This window comes from Salvelinus namaycush, chromosome 21 (assembly GCF_016432855.1).
Source record: "Salvelinus namaycush isolate Seneca chromosome 21, SaNama_1.0, whole genome shotgun sequence".
Classification (NCBI taxonomy): Eukaryota; Metazoa; Chordata; class Actinopteri; order Salmoniformes; family Salmonidae; genus Salvelinus; species Salvelinus namaycush.
In genome coordinates, this window is record NC_052327.1 from 17,677,697 (window position 1) to 17,692,976 (window position 15,280).

The 15,280-nt window shown below is 48.0% G+C and overlaps 1 protein-coding gene across 1 annotated transcript; it reads left to right on the forward strand.

The window, feature by feature from the left end:
- Positions 1 to 1,425: 1,425 nt before the first annotated feature.
- LOC120066639 lies at positions 1,426 to 4,935 on the forward strand. The gene is made up of 3 exons (XM_039018070.1): positions 1,426 to 3,986; positions 4,131 to 4,206; positions 4,327 to 4,935. The coding sequence occupies exons 1-3, from the start codon at positions 1,506 to 1,508 to the stop codon at positions 4,431 to 4,433; spliced, it is 2,664 nt and encodes an 887-aa protein (XP_038873998.1). The 5' UTR covers positions 1,426 to 1,505; the 3' UTR covers positions 4,434 to 4,935.
- The last annotated feature ends 10,345 nt before the right edge of the window (positions 4,936 to 15,280 follow it).

Consider the following 15,280-nt stretch of genomic DNA (forward strand, 5'->3'; position numbering starts at 1 on the left):
TGGTAGGTCGTGGGCATGTCATCCCTGTCAAACTGACCGTGGCCCCTTTCTCCTCCTTACTCTCCAGCGATGAGACCAACACCAACCTCCCCTCCAGCAGCCGCCCCTCCTCGTGCTCTATCAAGCTTTTAGACAGTAGGAGTGACATTCCTTGCTCCCTGGCTGTGAGCTCTATTTCAACTGTTCCTGGACATGACTCTAGCAGCAGCTCTGTGCGGGAGAATCAATTTGCTACTGAGGTCTCGTCGATCTGCCTCAGCCAAGATAGAAATGGCCAAGGAGGGAGTGTGACACCTCCAGCCCCTTTGGATGTTTCCCTCCCCTCCATTATTGAGCGGGCTGGCGGACTTGTATGTTCCGTCATCTCCAAGTCTTTAGCAATTGTGGAGGCGCGGTCAAGTGTGAATGGTGAGGAGGACTCTCCATCTCCCACCACAGTCTCCCATTCTCCTACAAGGGTGTTTGTCAGCCACTTAAGGAGTAGCCCACTAGGTGAGGACCTTGTAGATTCAACACTTGCGGATGTTATCTCTGTCCTGAAAATGGAGGGAATTCTTTCCTCCTCTCCGACTTTGGAGGAGGAGCTGCTTGATCTCTCCTCCAGTTGTTCTTCGTCATCCAGCGAAACACTGCAATGTGTGTCTGTTGGCCCTCTTGGCAGTGGGTCGGAGACGTCCTTGAAACTTCTTGGGGGTCGTACTCTGAGTATCGCCACCCCAACGGCCCATGTTATCACAGAGGACTTAGAAGTCTACAGTGATGAGATCATTGACGAAATCCTTATTATAATGAGGACCAAAAAAGATGATGACAGTGGAAGTGACGTCTCTGGTGCATCAACACCATGCAGCACACCAGCACCACAGAGCCGGTCCTCTTCTGCACTGAGGGGAGTGCTTCCCCATGACAGGAGGATACTCAGCACAACACTGCTTGGAATCCAGAACACACTAGACAGCGAGAACCTCTCAGGAGAGTGCTCCATCTCACCACAGGACAATGCCAGAGTCCTGGAGATGATAAAGTTGCTGCAGAGGCGCCTTGATGGGACACCCTCAGAGTCCTCCATCCATATCACAGATGTGGCTTCACCCTTGGGCTTTCCTCTCCCTGTATCTCTCCATGCTGTTCAGTCGTGTGCATTTGCCACTGACAAAGACCTAAAGGCAGAAAGAGTGAAGGGAGTCTTTGAAAGCCTGAGATCCCAGTTTATGACCTACTCCATCAAGCCTGTGAGTAACATCATTACCAGGGCAACAACAAAGATGGCTGCCTCCAATCAGGTTAGTTTAGAGACACTCCAGGCAGCATCAGCAAAATCATCTGCTGTGGCTCAGAACCTTATTAGTTCGGTTTTATTTCAAGTTGCCAAGGTGTCCTGCTCTGATGACTTAGCGGGTCTGGGTGATCATCTCAGATGCCCCTCAACTTTGACCAGAGTTCTGACACCTTTGACCTCAGAGAAAGCTACACTGACACCTGCTGTTCTGAAGATCAGAAGGGAGATGTGTAAGGAAGTGGCCACCGAACTCCAGAGTTTCTTGATCAAGGAATCCCTTACTGGCACCCAGACACCATCCAATGGACATGCTTGCACTTCTGGTTCTGCCCCAAGGGAAGCTGTGCGGGACATCCTGAGGAAAACCAAAGAGGAGGCTTCCAACAAAAGCCTGAATAATATTTTCTCTGTTAATTTGGATGAGCGGCTCACAGACTCCATTGCAGATGCCTTATATCCAAAGCTGCATGACACATTGGAGTCCAAGAGAGAGCTGCAGGCTTCTTATTACAGCTCCCAGATCAGCTGCAGCCTCAGCCCCTTCGAAGTTGAGAGCAGCCTAGAGCTCCAGGAGTTCACTGACCCACTATCTGAGTCAGTATTGTGTCTCCTGGATAGGACATTTGGAGATAAAGTTCAGAACTTAAAGACAGGCGGGGGTGTTTTACAATATGTCACAGACCCAACCTATAAGAAGCTTTTGATTGGACCCCACACCAACGACGTCAATGTGGTTGTGCACACGATTGCAGTAGAGGAGTTGCCTGTTGAGGGTTGTATTGCGCAAAGTGAGGCCATTCATGGACTTCACAAGAAGCAAGAGTTACCTTCCAGTGGCAGAGGGAATGAGACCCCGAGCCCTACTAATTGCCTACTGGAGGGTGTAGTGGGCAAACTGGTACGGAAGATGCTATTTCAGGGCCTTGACATCCCTGAGGTACCCATGAACGACAGCCGCTCTGAGAGCTTTAAGCTACAGTATGAACTGGTTGCGAAGCTTTGTCCTCTGATGGTAAGGACAATCATGGCTACAACCATAGCCAATCAACCACCTACTATTCAAGAAGCAGTGATGTCTTCTGAGAACATCCATGTGAAAGAGCTGTGTGAGGCAGGTATCAAACCTCTCAAAGAGAACCATGTACCCGATGACTCTGAGACAAACATCATGGTCAGAAGGGCTTTGAGTGAAATTGAATCCTGTATGATTGAGAACTCCGACAAGGACTCTCCCAGTCTACATTCCACACCAGAGGTGGTTGTAGACCTGATCACCAAGCTGCTTCATGGGTATGAGCTTGACTCAGAGGACTTTGCATCACCTGTGTCATCCCCAACCACCACTCTCTCTGATGTGGCAATGGACATGGTGGTTTCTGTCCTTCGGGACATGTCCGATTCCCCAGACGTTACCTCAGCATTGGAAATGACCAAGGATCTCAAGACGCCGTACTCCCGCCCCTCAAGTGCAAGGATTGTAAGTGCCCTCTGCAGAGAGCTGGAGGAGCACATGGGCTCTCCTGATGCTCTGAGGCGAGCTTTGAGCCGCGGCAGCGGGGAGATGACAACAGCCATTGCGAGTGCAGTCACCAGGGAAGTTAACCGTCTGGGTTCAATCGTACCCAAAGTCTCTGTCCGGCCGCTCTCCTCAGACATCTGCCTAAGGACAGACCAGGACAAGGTCATGGTTAAGAGCCGATGTGGCTCGGCTGAGGTGAAGGCATCCCAACCGGTGTATATTATTGTTCACGTAGAGGCGGTGATGGATATCATTGTCCGGCTGCGGTCTCTGATTGTTCCTCGGACCCAGGATAAACTGGCCAGCTGGACCCTAGTTGAGGATGTGACCAACAAGCTGTCCAGTGCTCTGTGGGTGAGGGTGACTAACAGGTGGAGGGAAGCAAATGTCTGCCTGAAGGCAACAGACATCTTTCAGCTGGTGCTGTCTGTGCATAGAAAGTTGATGCAACGCTATGGCACAGAGGAAGCCCTACAGAAGATACTGTGCCACAAGGCACCCAAGCTGCACAAGGACATTGTCTGTCTTGTCACGAACGCAGTTATGGATGCACCATCCAAACTTCAAGGCACCAAAAATCTGGAATCTACACTCAACTTGAAAGAATTGACAGCCTTGTTTAATGAAATGACAACCCGTCAATCTTTGAATAAGAAAGCTGAGCAGAGCAGCATCAAGACTGAGATTGAACAGCCGGAGTGGTCCACTGTGGAACAAGTGACATCTGGTTCCAGCAGCTTCACTAGGGAGCTTATATTAGAAGAAGTCCTGATGAAGCTTGTCAAGAAGATATGCCGTATGCCAAAAAGGACCAACAAACATCAGCGCATCCAGATCAGTGATCTGGTGACTGAGCTGATCCGATTGTTCGATGATGAGGTGGCCAAATATCTGATTGAGGAAATGGGAATTCAGCAAAAAAGTTTCAATTCTAAGATGACATCGAAGCTGGCAGATGCCATCTACACTGACCTTGGGAAGGTCAAGCGTTTGAAACGCTCCTTGAAAATTGACGATTTATTTGAGGATCAGGAGATGCTTTCCATTGTCTCTGTCATTGTTTCCCACAAGCTACTGGGCATCTTGAAACCCTCAGTGCCCAGCGAGACCTCAGACCTTGAAGACTCATGCAGTGATGATGTGGAGGATGCAGAATCTGAGGGGGTGTATTATGCCACCGGCAGAAAGGTAAGACAAGCTCAGATTACTCTTGAATGGTCATTGGTTGTGCTTTTTGATATCGGCACCAGTAAGTACAGTTGTATAATTATAGGAATATGTAAAGGAAGTGAAATTGAAGTTTAATTGTGCATCCTTGAATTCTGATCACAGTCCAAGATGAGCATTGTCCTTAAAGGCACTACAGACCTGCCAGAGATGTACATTGCTGTGGATTCTCCACCTATGAGTGAGTATTCCTGGGGGGAAATGTTGTTATGGGACAATTATATATAAAGAAGTAATAAATTATTGTTTTATCAGACAATTGTCCATCTGAAATTCTTACATATTTTCATCTTCTTGCCAGTTAAATTATCCAAGATGAGGAAAGGCATCCGGGACTTCTTCTGGGGAGTCCAGAAGGCCTGGAAACGCTTGGTCACCTGCAAGTCCTCTGGCTCCTCTGATGGGTAGCTTGGATGACGTGCAGCCCATGTCAGTTGCTTTTGCCAGGCTACATCTGAGGAGGACACCACAACTGGCCTCAATACAACATTTTTATTTTTGTTGTTCATTTTTGTTTTCATTTTGAGTCCCCTAATGCTGCTATATTTGAACCAGGCTGTCAGTGGACTAGCTTACCATTAGTTTATACTCCTTAAGGAAGATCCACTATAGGCTACTTAACACCAAAATTCCATCTGGGTCTTTTGATCCCTTATTAGCTCCCACTCCTGTAACTAGGAATGTGAGCTTCTAAATGTCATTCAGACATCTACAGCTTCTCCTGTGATTAGGAAGATAAGATAAGAAGCCCAACCAATTGACTAGATGTGCTGTACATCTGATGCCCTCTCCCTATTGTAATCATTGATCCACGTCCATTGCAGCCTCTAAATTTGATGTAGATATTTAGCCTAAATTAAAAAATGACAAGGAGGGTAGGCCGACAGCAGCTTCTACTCTTACGATTAGGAAAGTGTTGCTAAACTTTTTGGGCTTTGAGGAACTATGTATTTTATTTTTCAATCACTTTTTGTATGGTACTTTTTAATGGTTGTTTTAATAAACCATTTGTATTGCAGATTTTGATTAATATTGTATCTTTTATAATTTACAATTTTAATTTAGGTATTCATTTGATGACATGGGACTAAAGCGTAGTTTATACCCTACATACATACACAATAAATAACTTCAAGCAGCTACACAAAAAACACTCTACACAAGAACGCAGGATCAGCATTTTGTGAAGCGTTCTTGTGTTGCACACGAAGGGTATGAACTAGGCTTAGTCATTTTATGACTTCTATAAGGGTATATAATGGTATCCATAGTGCAGTATTAAGATATTCATTATGGAGCTTTATACACTGCTCAAAAAAATAAAGGGAACACTTAAACAACACAATGTAACTCCAAGTCAATCACACTTCTGTGAAATCAAACTGTCCACTTAGGAAGCAACACTGATTGACAATAAATTTCACATGCTGTTGTGCAAATGGAATAGACAACAGGTGGAAATTATAGGCAATTAGCAAGACACCCCCAATAAAGGAGTGGTTCTGCAGGTGGTGACCACAGACCACTTCTCAGTTCCTATGCTTCCTGGCTGATGTTTTGGTCACTTTTGAATGCTGGCGGTGCTTTCACTCTAGTGGTAGCATGAGACGGAGTCTACAACCCACACAAGTGGCTCAGGTAGTGCAGCTCATCCAGGATGGCACATCAATGAGAACTGTGGCAAGAAGGTTTGCTGTGTCTGTCAGCGTAGTGTCCAGAGCATGGAGGCGCTACCAGGAGACAGGCCAGTACATCAGGAGACGTGGAGGAGGACGTAGGAGGGCAACAACCCATCAGCAGGATCGCTACCTCCGCCTTTGTGCAAGGAGGAGCACTGCCAGAGCCCTGCAAAATGACCTCCAGCAGGCCACAAATGTGCATGTGTCTGCTCAAACGGTCAGAAAGACTTTATCATGGCCCACATGAGGGTGGTATGAGGGCCCGACGTCCACAGGTGGGGGTTGTGCTTACAGCCCAACACCGTGCAGGACGTTTGGCATTTGCCAGAGAACACCAAGATTGGCAAATTCGCCACTGGCGCCCTGTGCTCTTCACAGATGAAAGCAGGTTCACACTGAGCACATGTGACAGACGTGACAGATTCTGGAGACGCCGTGGAGAACGTTCTGCTGCCTGCAACATCCTCCAGCATGACCGGTTTGGCGGTGGGTCAGTCATGGTGTGGGGTGGCATTTCTTTGGGGGGCCGCACAGCCCTCCATGTGCTCGCCAGAGGTAGCCTGACTGCCATTAGGTACCGAGATGAGATCCTAAGACCCCTTGTGAGACCATATGCTGGTGCGGTTGGCCCTGGGTTCCTCCTAATGCAAGACAATGCTAGACCTCATGTGGCTGGAGTGTGTCAGCAGTTCCTGCAAGAGGAAGGCATTGATGCTATGGACTGGCCCGCCCGTTCCCCAGACCCGAATCCAATTGAGCACATCTGGGACATCATGTCTCGCTCCATCCACCAACGCCACGTTGCACCACAGACTGTCCAGGAGTTGGCGGATGCTTTAGTCCAGGTCTGGGAGGAGATCCCTCGGGAGACCATCCGCCACCTCATCAGGAGCATGCCCAGGCGTTGTAGGGAGGTCATACAGGCACGTGGAGGCCACACACACTACTGAGCCTCATTTTGACTTGTTTTAAGGACATTACATCAAAGTTGGATCAGCATGTAGTGTGATTTTCCACTTTAATTTTGAGTGTGACTCCAAATCCAGACCTCCATGGGTTGATAAATTTGATTTCCATTGATAATTTTTGTGTGATTTTGTTGTCAGCACATTCAACTATGTAAAGAAAAAAGTATTTAATAAGAATATTTCATTCATTCAGATCTAGGATGTGTTATTTTAGTGTTCCCTTAATTTTTTTGAGCAGTGCATTATAGTAGAAATAATGTAAATGAATAAAAGTGAATTGATGTATGTCAACTTGATGGCCATATTTGCTTGCTCAACAAAAGCAACGGTCTGAAGTTGCCTGACATTCACGTATTTATTTAATTGGCACGGCCCTGAAAGAGGTAGAAAAGACCTCAAGATGGCGACAAATATCTTCTATCAGAAAATCTAATCGAATCAATGTATTTATCACATGCGCTGAGTAGAACAGGTGAAATGCGTACTTACATCTTCCTCTAACTCTGCCTTGGCAGAGAAGGGCTTGATGAATCATATACAGTATATTGAATTCAGAGTTTCTAGTGTGAAATACAACAGTGCTGTCTGACAAATTAATTAGCAGTATTAAAGCAGTGTAATATACACTGAGTGTACAAAACATGAGTGCTCTTCCCATGACATAGATGGACCAGGTGAATCCAGGTGAAAGCTATGATCCCTTATTGATGTCACAGTGTAGATGAGGAGGAGGTGACAGGTTAGTGAAGTATTTTTAAGCCTTGAGACTATTGAGACGGATTGTGTATGTGTGCCATTCAGAGGGTGAATGGGCAAGACAAAGTATTGAAGTGCCTTTGAACGGGGTTTGGTAGTAGGTGCCAGGCACACCGATTTGAGTTTGTCAAGAACTGCAACGCTGCTGGGTTTTTGACGCTCAACAGTGTCCCGTGTGTATCAAGAATGGTCCACCAACCAAAGGACATCCAGCCAACTTGACACAACTGTGGGAAGCATTGGAGTCAACATAGACCAGCATCCCAGTGGAATGCTTTTGACACTTTGTAGAGTCCATGCCCCGACGAATTGAGGCTGATCTGAGGGGAAATAAAGGGTGCAACTAAATATTAGGAAGGTGTTCCTGATGTGTTGTGCACTCAGTGTATATACTTCAGGTTGTATATATTTGAAGTTACCGGAGCTTGTGAGTCTTACGGCCAGCTGCCATATTCTTGCATGTATTCTGCATCCGGAACCGTGAAGCCTGGCACGCGAGTTTAGTATGATGTGACATATGATATTTATGCACCACATGTTTATGTGACTACTCTATGTTTGCCTAACTTGGGGAGACAAAGAAAGTAATATTTACTTTCAGAAGAGGACTTAGACATATTGAAAAAGAGGACTTTATCATGGCCCATTCATCCTAGCAGGGAAGCCCCTCAGAGGCTGAGGCGAAGAGGAGCAGTCGTAAGCCCACTCCATGTGAGTGGCTTTACTGTAACTTCAGGCACAGTGGAACGGGGGAAACTCATCCGTATAATTGTGTTGAGGAGATCCAGACTGCATTTCAAATGGCACCCTATTCACTATACAATGCATTACTTTTGACCAGGGCCCATAGGGGTCTAGTCAAAAGTAGTGCACTGTATAGAGTGTCATTTGGGATGCAGGTACAGACTCAGCTTTAATAAGGGGATTAGGTCTGCTAGCCAGTGTTCCGTCTCTCTCTCCCTCTCCTGCAGGCATGCTCATGTACAATAAGGTGTTTTCGGGGCATGATGACTCAGCTCATCGGTCTATCAAGCTCACCTTTTGTAGTGTGGTGTTTATACTGCTGCTACACCTTAATCAGAACCTCCTCCCCCGGCTAATTAAGTATCTGGTGAACGAGATTACCTTAATCATAATTTGTGGGCCAGTAAGTTGTGTGGCAACCCTGCATGTTAGTAGTTTGACACACATAATGCTTTACTTGAAGGCTACCTACATTAGGACTTCATAACACATTCATCACCCATTTATACAAGGGGTGGGTATAATCCGGGAATGCTGATTGGTTAAAAGCGCATTCCAGCCGGTGTCTATTCCACAAGTTACCACCAGCTAAATCTATGACGTTCTCATCAGAGGGCCCGTCACTCCTTGCGTCAAACAAAGCACAATGCTGGAAATCTGTCTGCATCCACAGAAACTAGTCCCATCGTTCTATGACGAACACAGATGGTTTTATATCAAATTCAGAGAGAGCGGTAGAGAGACTCTGACACAGATGTACTGCCAGTTCCTTGTTGGTTTGGCTGTACACTGAGTGTACAAAACATTAGGAACACCTTCCTAATATTCCATTGCACCCCTTTTGCCCTCAGAACACCCTTGTCGAGGCATGGACTCTACAAGGTGTCAAAAGCGTCCCATAGGGATACTAGCCCATGTTGATTCCAATGCTTCCCACAGTTGTGTCAAGTTGTCTGGATGTGCTTTGGCTGGTGGACCATTCTTGACACACACAGGAAACTGTTGGCACCTACTACCATACCTCGTTCAAAGACAATTCAATCTTAAATCTTTTGTCTTGCCCATTCACCCTCTGAACGGCACACATACACAATCCATGTGTAAGGTGTGTAATGTAAGGTTTGAAGCAAGTTTTCTGCAATTCTACATATTTTGCTATGGGACAGTGAGATCTTTTTATAACAAATGTCATTCAATTATACTCAGTATGCCATGGGGCACAGATAAAAAATGTGCAGTTTTACAGTTTATTTCCTTCAATTTTACCCATTTTGCCATGTGGTGGATATAAATGTTTGCAGATTTAAAGCAAATTTCCTGCAATTCTACACAGTTTGTAATGACTTATGCCATGTTAAAAAGATATCTGAGTGTGAATGACTAACAAAATAAATGGGTGCCCTCTGGAGGTCAGGGCCCCTGGGCACGGCATTTGGCCATAAATATTACTAGTTTAGATAGCCGGCTAAACTACACTACATTACAGGGAGTTGGTTCCCCCTTTGCTGCTATAACACTAGATGTTGGAACATTGCTGCGGGGACTTGCTTACGTTCAGCCACAAGAGCATTAGTGAGGTCGGGCACTGATGTTGGGCGATTAGGCCTGGCTCGCTGTCGGCGTTCCAATTCATCCCAAAGGTATTCGATGGGGTTGAGGTCAGGGCTCTGTTCAGGTGAGTCAAGTTCTTCCAGACCGATCTCGACAAACCATTTCTGTATGGACCTCGCTTTGTGCATGGGGGAATTGTCATGCTGAAACAGGACAGGGCCTTCCCCACACTGTTGCCACAAAGTTAAATGCACAGAATCATCTAGAACGGCACTGTATGCTGTAGTGTTAAGATTTCCTTTCACTGGAACTAAGTGGCCCAGCCCGAACCATGGAAAACAGCCCCAGACCATTATTCCTCCTCTAACAAACTTTGCAGTTGGCAGTATGCATTGGGGCAGGTAGCATTCTCCTGGCATTCGCCAAACCCAGAATCGTCTGTCGTTCCAGATGGCGAGGCTTGATTCATCACTCCAGAGAAAGTGTTTCCAATGCGGCGAGCTTTACACCACTCTAGCCGACGCTTGGCATTGTGCATGTGGATTTAAGGCTTATGTGCGGCTGCTCGGCCATGGAAACCCATTTCATGAGGCTCCCGACAAACAGTTCTTGTCCTAACGTTGTTCCCAGACGCAGTTTGGAATGCGGTAGTGAGTGTTGCAACCGAGGACAGGCAATATTTACGCGTTACACTCTTCAGCACTCGGCGGTCCCGTTCTGTGAGATTGTGGGGCCTACCACTTTGCGGTTGAGCCGTTGTTGCTCCTGGACATTTCCACTTCACAATAACAGCACTTATAGTTGACTAGGGCAGCTCTAGCAGGGCTGAAATTTTACAAACTGACTTGTTGGAAAGGTGGCATTCAATAACAATGCCACATTGAAAGTCACTGAGCTCTTCAGTAAGGCCTATAGAAATGTCATAGCTGTGTGCTTGATTTTATATACCTGTCAGCAACAGGTGTGGCTGAAATAGCCGAATCCACTCATTTGAAGGGGTGTCCACATACTTCATGTATATGCACAACCACATTTTACTGAGTAAATGTTTTTGGGGGTACGTTTATTTCTTTATTTTTGGTCGGGGGCCCTCTAGCAGTCGGGGGCCCTATGCAACTGCTTATGTCGCTTATGCCTGGAACCGGCCCTGATGGCCAGTGTACAAAGCCACCTCTGTTCCTTTTGACATTCTATACCCTGAGTTGCTCAATATCAAGTACGCCATTTAGCAGACGCTTTTATCCAAAGGTTGAAAAGAGGTTGAAGATTCCTTTTTCATTGTCTGTTGTCATGTTTTAACCAGTGCTACATCACAAAGAGAGCAGTCTCCTTGCCAGACAAATGCATGTGTTGAATGCAGTATACTTAAAGATGTGACTGACATGTGTACATCTCCCTATATGTATGTGTCATGGGTCAGGGTTACAAATACTGTACATGTATTCCCTGAGAACTGGTGGCTCTTTTCTCTCCCTCATCTGCCTCACAGCACCTAATGAGAGATAGAGGAGATTCAGCTATAGTCTGAACACACACTCCAGAGCCCAACTATGAGAATAATCTATATGTGAACCTATTACTCCACTACAGCACAGTGGCTCTAAATTGCTTTCTGCTTCAGCGGGTAAGCATTAGAAAGCTGATGTCTCCTTCATGTCTGGAAAGCATGAATAAACATGATTTAAGGAAGGAAATTAATATTATGTAATATGACTCTAATGACCAGAAGGAATGTATTGAATTAAGCTGCCTATTGTATATAAGCGGACTAAAATTATATAATGGCATTATTCATTGTCGGGTAAAGTCAGTGATATGAGATATGGTATGTTTATTGAGGCAAGTAGAACATGGGAAGAAAGGGGCTTAAAGTCAGACTTAAGAACATCCAACAGTTGTGCATCAGGCAAGTGCATTACCTAAGTCAGACTTTTATGTGGAAAGTCCACTGATGATCTGTCTTTGAAGTCATGTTATTATAATCTTATTTATTTATTATTATTTTTCAAAAAGTGATAGCATCATTGTTGACCGGACCTAAGGAGGATGGTAAATGAGAAATGTTGTCTACTCTGTGTGAAAATAAATCACCCTGCAGCTTTTTCTTGTATATTCTTCTCAGTGCTGAGACTAAATAATCATAGGCCATAAGGCTGCCTGTTAATCCGTCATCTCTGTACTCTTTTCTTCAAGTCATCCTGGCCAGGGACGGCACTGGGGTAGGCAGGTAAATGACTTGTCTATCTCAAATCAAAAAGATTAAAGAACCAGTGCTGCTGTAGGGGATCACACATCATTTGAGGCCCTTAGACTGAAATCAGACATAAAAAATGAACCGTGGTAAATATCTGAGTACTTCAGAATAATTTATCACTTGCCTTCTGATTTGATGTACCATTTAATGGGCACACTATCTGACAGACTCCCACAGCAGTGGGCTCTAAATGGTAATATAGTGTTACTAACTGTGTTACAGTAGTTTAGAACAGTAAAGTACATCATCTAAAATACCCTAAAATCCTATTAGCCTTTTTCTTAACCTTTGTCTTTTCCTTTATATATTCATGAAACGGCAGCCTTCCCTCTCTTCACGAGAAGAGAGAATGTAGCAGGGATCGGACCAACACGCAGCGTAGCCAGTGCTCAACATGTTTAATTACGACAAATAAATGTGAACACTTACAAAACAAAATAACAAATGTGGCAAACCGATACAGTCCTTTCTGGTGCAGACAAAACACAAAGACAGGAAACAACCACCCACAAATCCCCAACAAATCCCCAATCAGGGACAACGATTGACAGCTGCCTCTGATTGAGAACCATATTAGGCCGAACACAGAAACAGAAAAACTAGACACACAACATAGAATGCACACCCAGCTCACGTCCTGACCAACACTAAAACAAGCACAACACACAAGAACTATGGTCAGAACGTGACAGTACCCCCCTCCTGAGGTGCGGACTCCGAACGCACCCCCTAAAACTCAAGGGGAGGGTCTGGGTGGGCATCTGTCCGCGGTGGCGGCTCCGGCGCTGGACGAGGACACCACTCCACCATTGTCTTTGTCCCCCTCCTTAGCGTCCTTTGAGTGGCGACCCTCGCCCCCGACCCTGGTCTAGGAACCTTCACAAAGGTCCCCCCTAGATTGAGGAGACAGCTCAGGACAGAGAGGTAGCTCAGGACAGAGAGGTAGCTCAGGACAGAGAGGCAGCTCAGGACAGAGAGGCAGCTCAGGACGAATGGCAGCTCCGGACTGAATGGCAGCTCCGGACTGGAGGGCAGCTCATGACTGGAGGGCAGCTCATGACTAGAGGGCAGCTCATGACTGGAGGGCAGCTCATGACTGGAGGGCAGCTCATGACTGGAGGGCAGCTCATGACTGAAGGGCAGCTCATGACTGAAGGGCGGCTCATGACTGGAGGGCGGCTCATGACTGGAAGGCGACTCATGACTGGAAGGCGGCTCATGACTGGCGGGCGGCTCATGACTGGCGGGCGGCTCATGACTGGCTGGCGGCTCTGGCAGCTCCTGACTGGCTGGCGGCTCTGGCAGCTCCTGACTGGCTGGCGGCTCCTGACTGGCTGGCGGCTCTGGCGGCTCCTGACTGGCTGGCGGCTCTGGCGGCTCCTGACTGGCTGGCGGCTCTGGCGGCTCCTGACTGGCTGGCGGCTCTGGCGGCTCCTGACTGACGGACGGCTCTAGTGGCTCCTGACTGACGGACGGCTCTAGCGGCTCCGGACAGACGGGCGGCTCTGACGGCTCGGGACAGACGGGCGGCTCTGACGGCTCGGGACAGACGGGCGGCTCTGACGGCTCGGGACAGACGGGCGGCTCTGACGGCTCGGGACAGACGGTGGGCAGGCGGATGGGTCAGATGGCGCTGGGCAGACGGATGGCTCAGATGGCGCTGGGCAGACGGATGGCTCAGATGGCGCTGGGCAGACGGATGGCTCAGATGGCGCTGGGCAGACGGATGGCTCAGATGGCGCTGGGCAGGCAGGCAGCTCAGGCGGCGCTGGGCAGGCGGGCAGCTCAGGCGGCGCTGGGCAGGCGGGCAGCTCAGGCGGCGCTGGGCAGACGAGCAGTGCAGGCGGCGTTGGGCAGACGGCCAACTCTGACCTGCTGAGGCGCAAAGTAGGCCTGGTGCGTGGTGCCGGAACTGGTGGTACCGGACTGGAGGCACCTCTGGGAGAGTGCGTGGAGGAGGAACAGGGCTCTGGAGACGCACAGGAAGCCTGGTGCGTGGTGTAGGCACTGGTGGTACTGGACTGGGGCGGGAAGCTGGCGCCGGATATACCGGACCGTGCAGGCGTACTGGCTCCCTTGAGCACCGAGCCTGCCCAACCTTACCTGGTTGAATGCTCCCCTTAGCCCGACCAGTGCGGGGAGGTGGAATAACCCGCACTGGGCTGTGTTGGCGAACCGGGGACACCATGCGTAAGGCTGGTGCCATGTATGCCGGCCCGAGGAGACGCACTGGAGACCAGACGCGTTGAGCCGGCTTCATGGCACCTGGCTCAATGCTCAATCTAGCCCGGCCGATACGTGGAGCTGGAATGTACCGCACCGGGCTATGCACACGTACAGGAGACACTCTTCCGCATAACACGGTGTCTGCCCGTACTCCCGCTCCCAGGTAAGCCTGGGAAGTGGGCGCAGGTTTCCTACCTGACTTCGCCACACTACCCTTTAGCCCCCCCCCAAAGAAATTTTTGGGGTTTCTTCTCGGGCTTCCTACCGCGCTGTCGTGCTAACCTCATTCGCCGGTATCCCTCCGCACATTGCTCCATCGAATCCCAGGCGGGCTCCGGCACTCTCCCTGGGTCAACCGACCACCTGTTTATTTCCTCCCAAGTGGTGTAACCCAGATCCGGCTCCTGCTGCCGAGCTAGCTCCTCAAAACGCCGCCTATCCGCTTTTGCTGCCTCCAGCTCTGCTTTGGGGCGGCGATATTCCTCTGGCTCTGCCCAGGGTCCTTTTCCGTCCAGCTCGTCCTCCCATGTCCATTTCTCCTGGTCCCGCTGCTGCTGCTGCTGCCGCTGCTGCCCGTTGCTGCCCGTTGCTACGCTGCTTGGTCCGAGTTTGGTGGGTGGTTCTGTAATGGCAGCCTTCCTCCTCTGACTATGGTCAGAACGTGACAATTCAATTATGATGTAATTATGTCAAATAAAACAATATGTCTCACAGCAAATGACTATCACACTTCTGCTGATGCAGTGAAAAGGATTTGTCTGAATTGGTATCAATAGATTCCCCAACTTTCTGAAAACCGTCCCTGTGATGATGTATGAATAAACAACAATGAAGCCCTTTCAATCTGATATTCCTATCAGGGTGGGATTCAATTTGAAATGGAGATCAAATGGGAAGATTTGACATGAATGCTCCAATAGAGCCATACTCACAGGTTGCATTGAGCCTCCCAAATGGCACCCTAGTCCCTATATTGTGTACTACCTTTGACCAGGGTAGAGCACTATATAGGGAATAGGGTGCCATTTGGGACATAGCAACAGATAAGACAGTTGGAGTTATGCACAAATGTCCCAA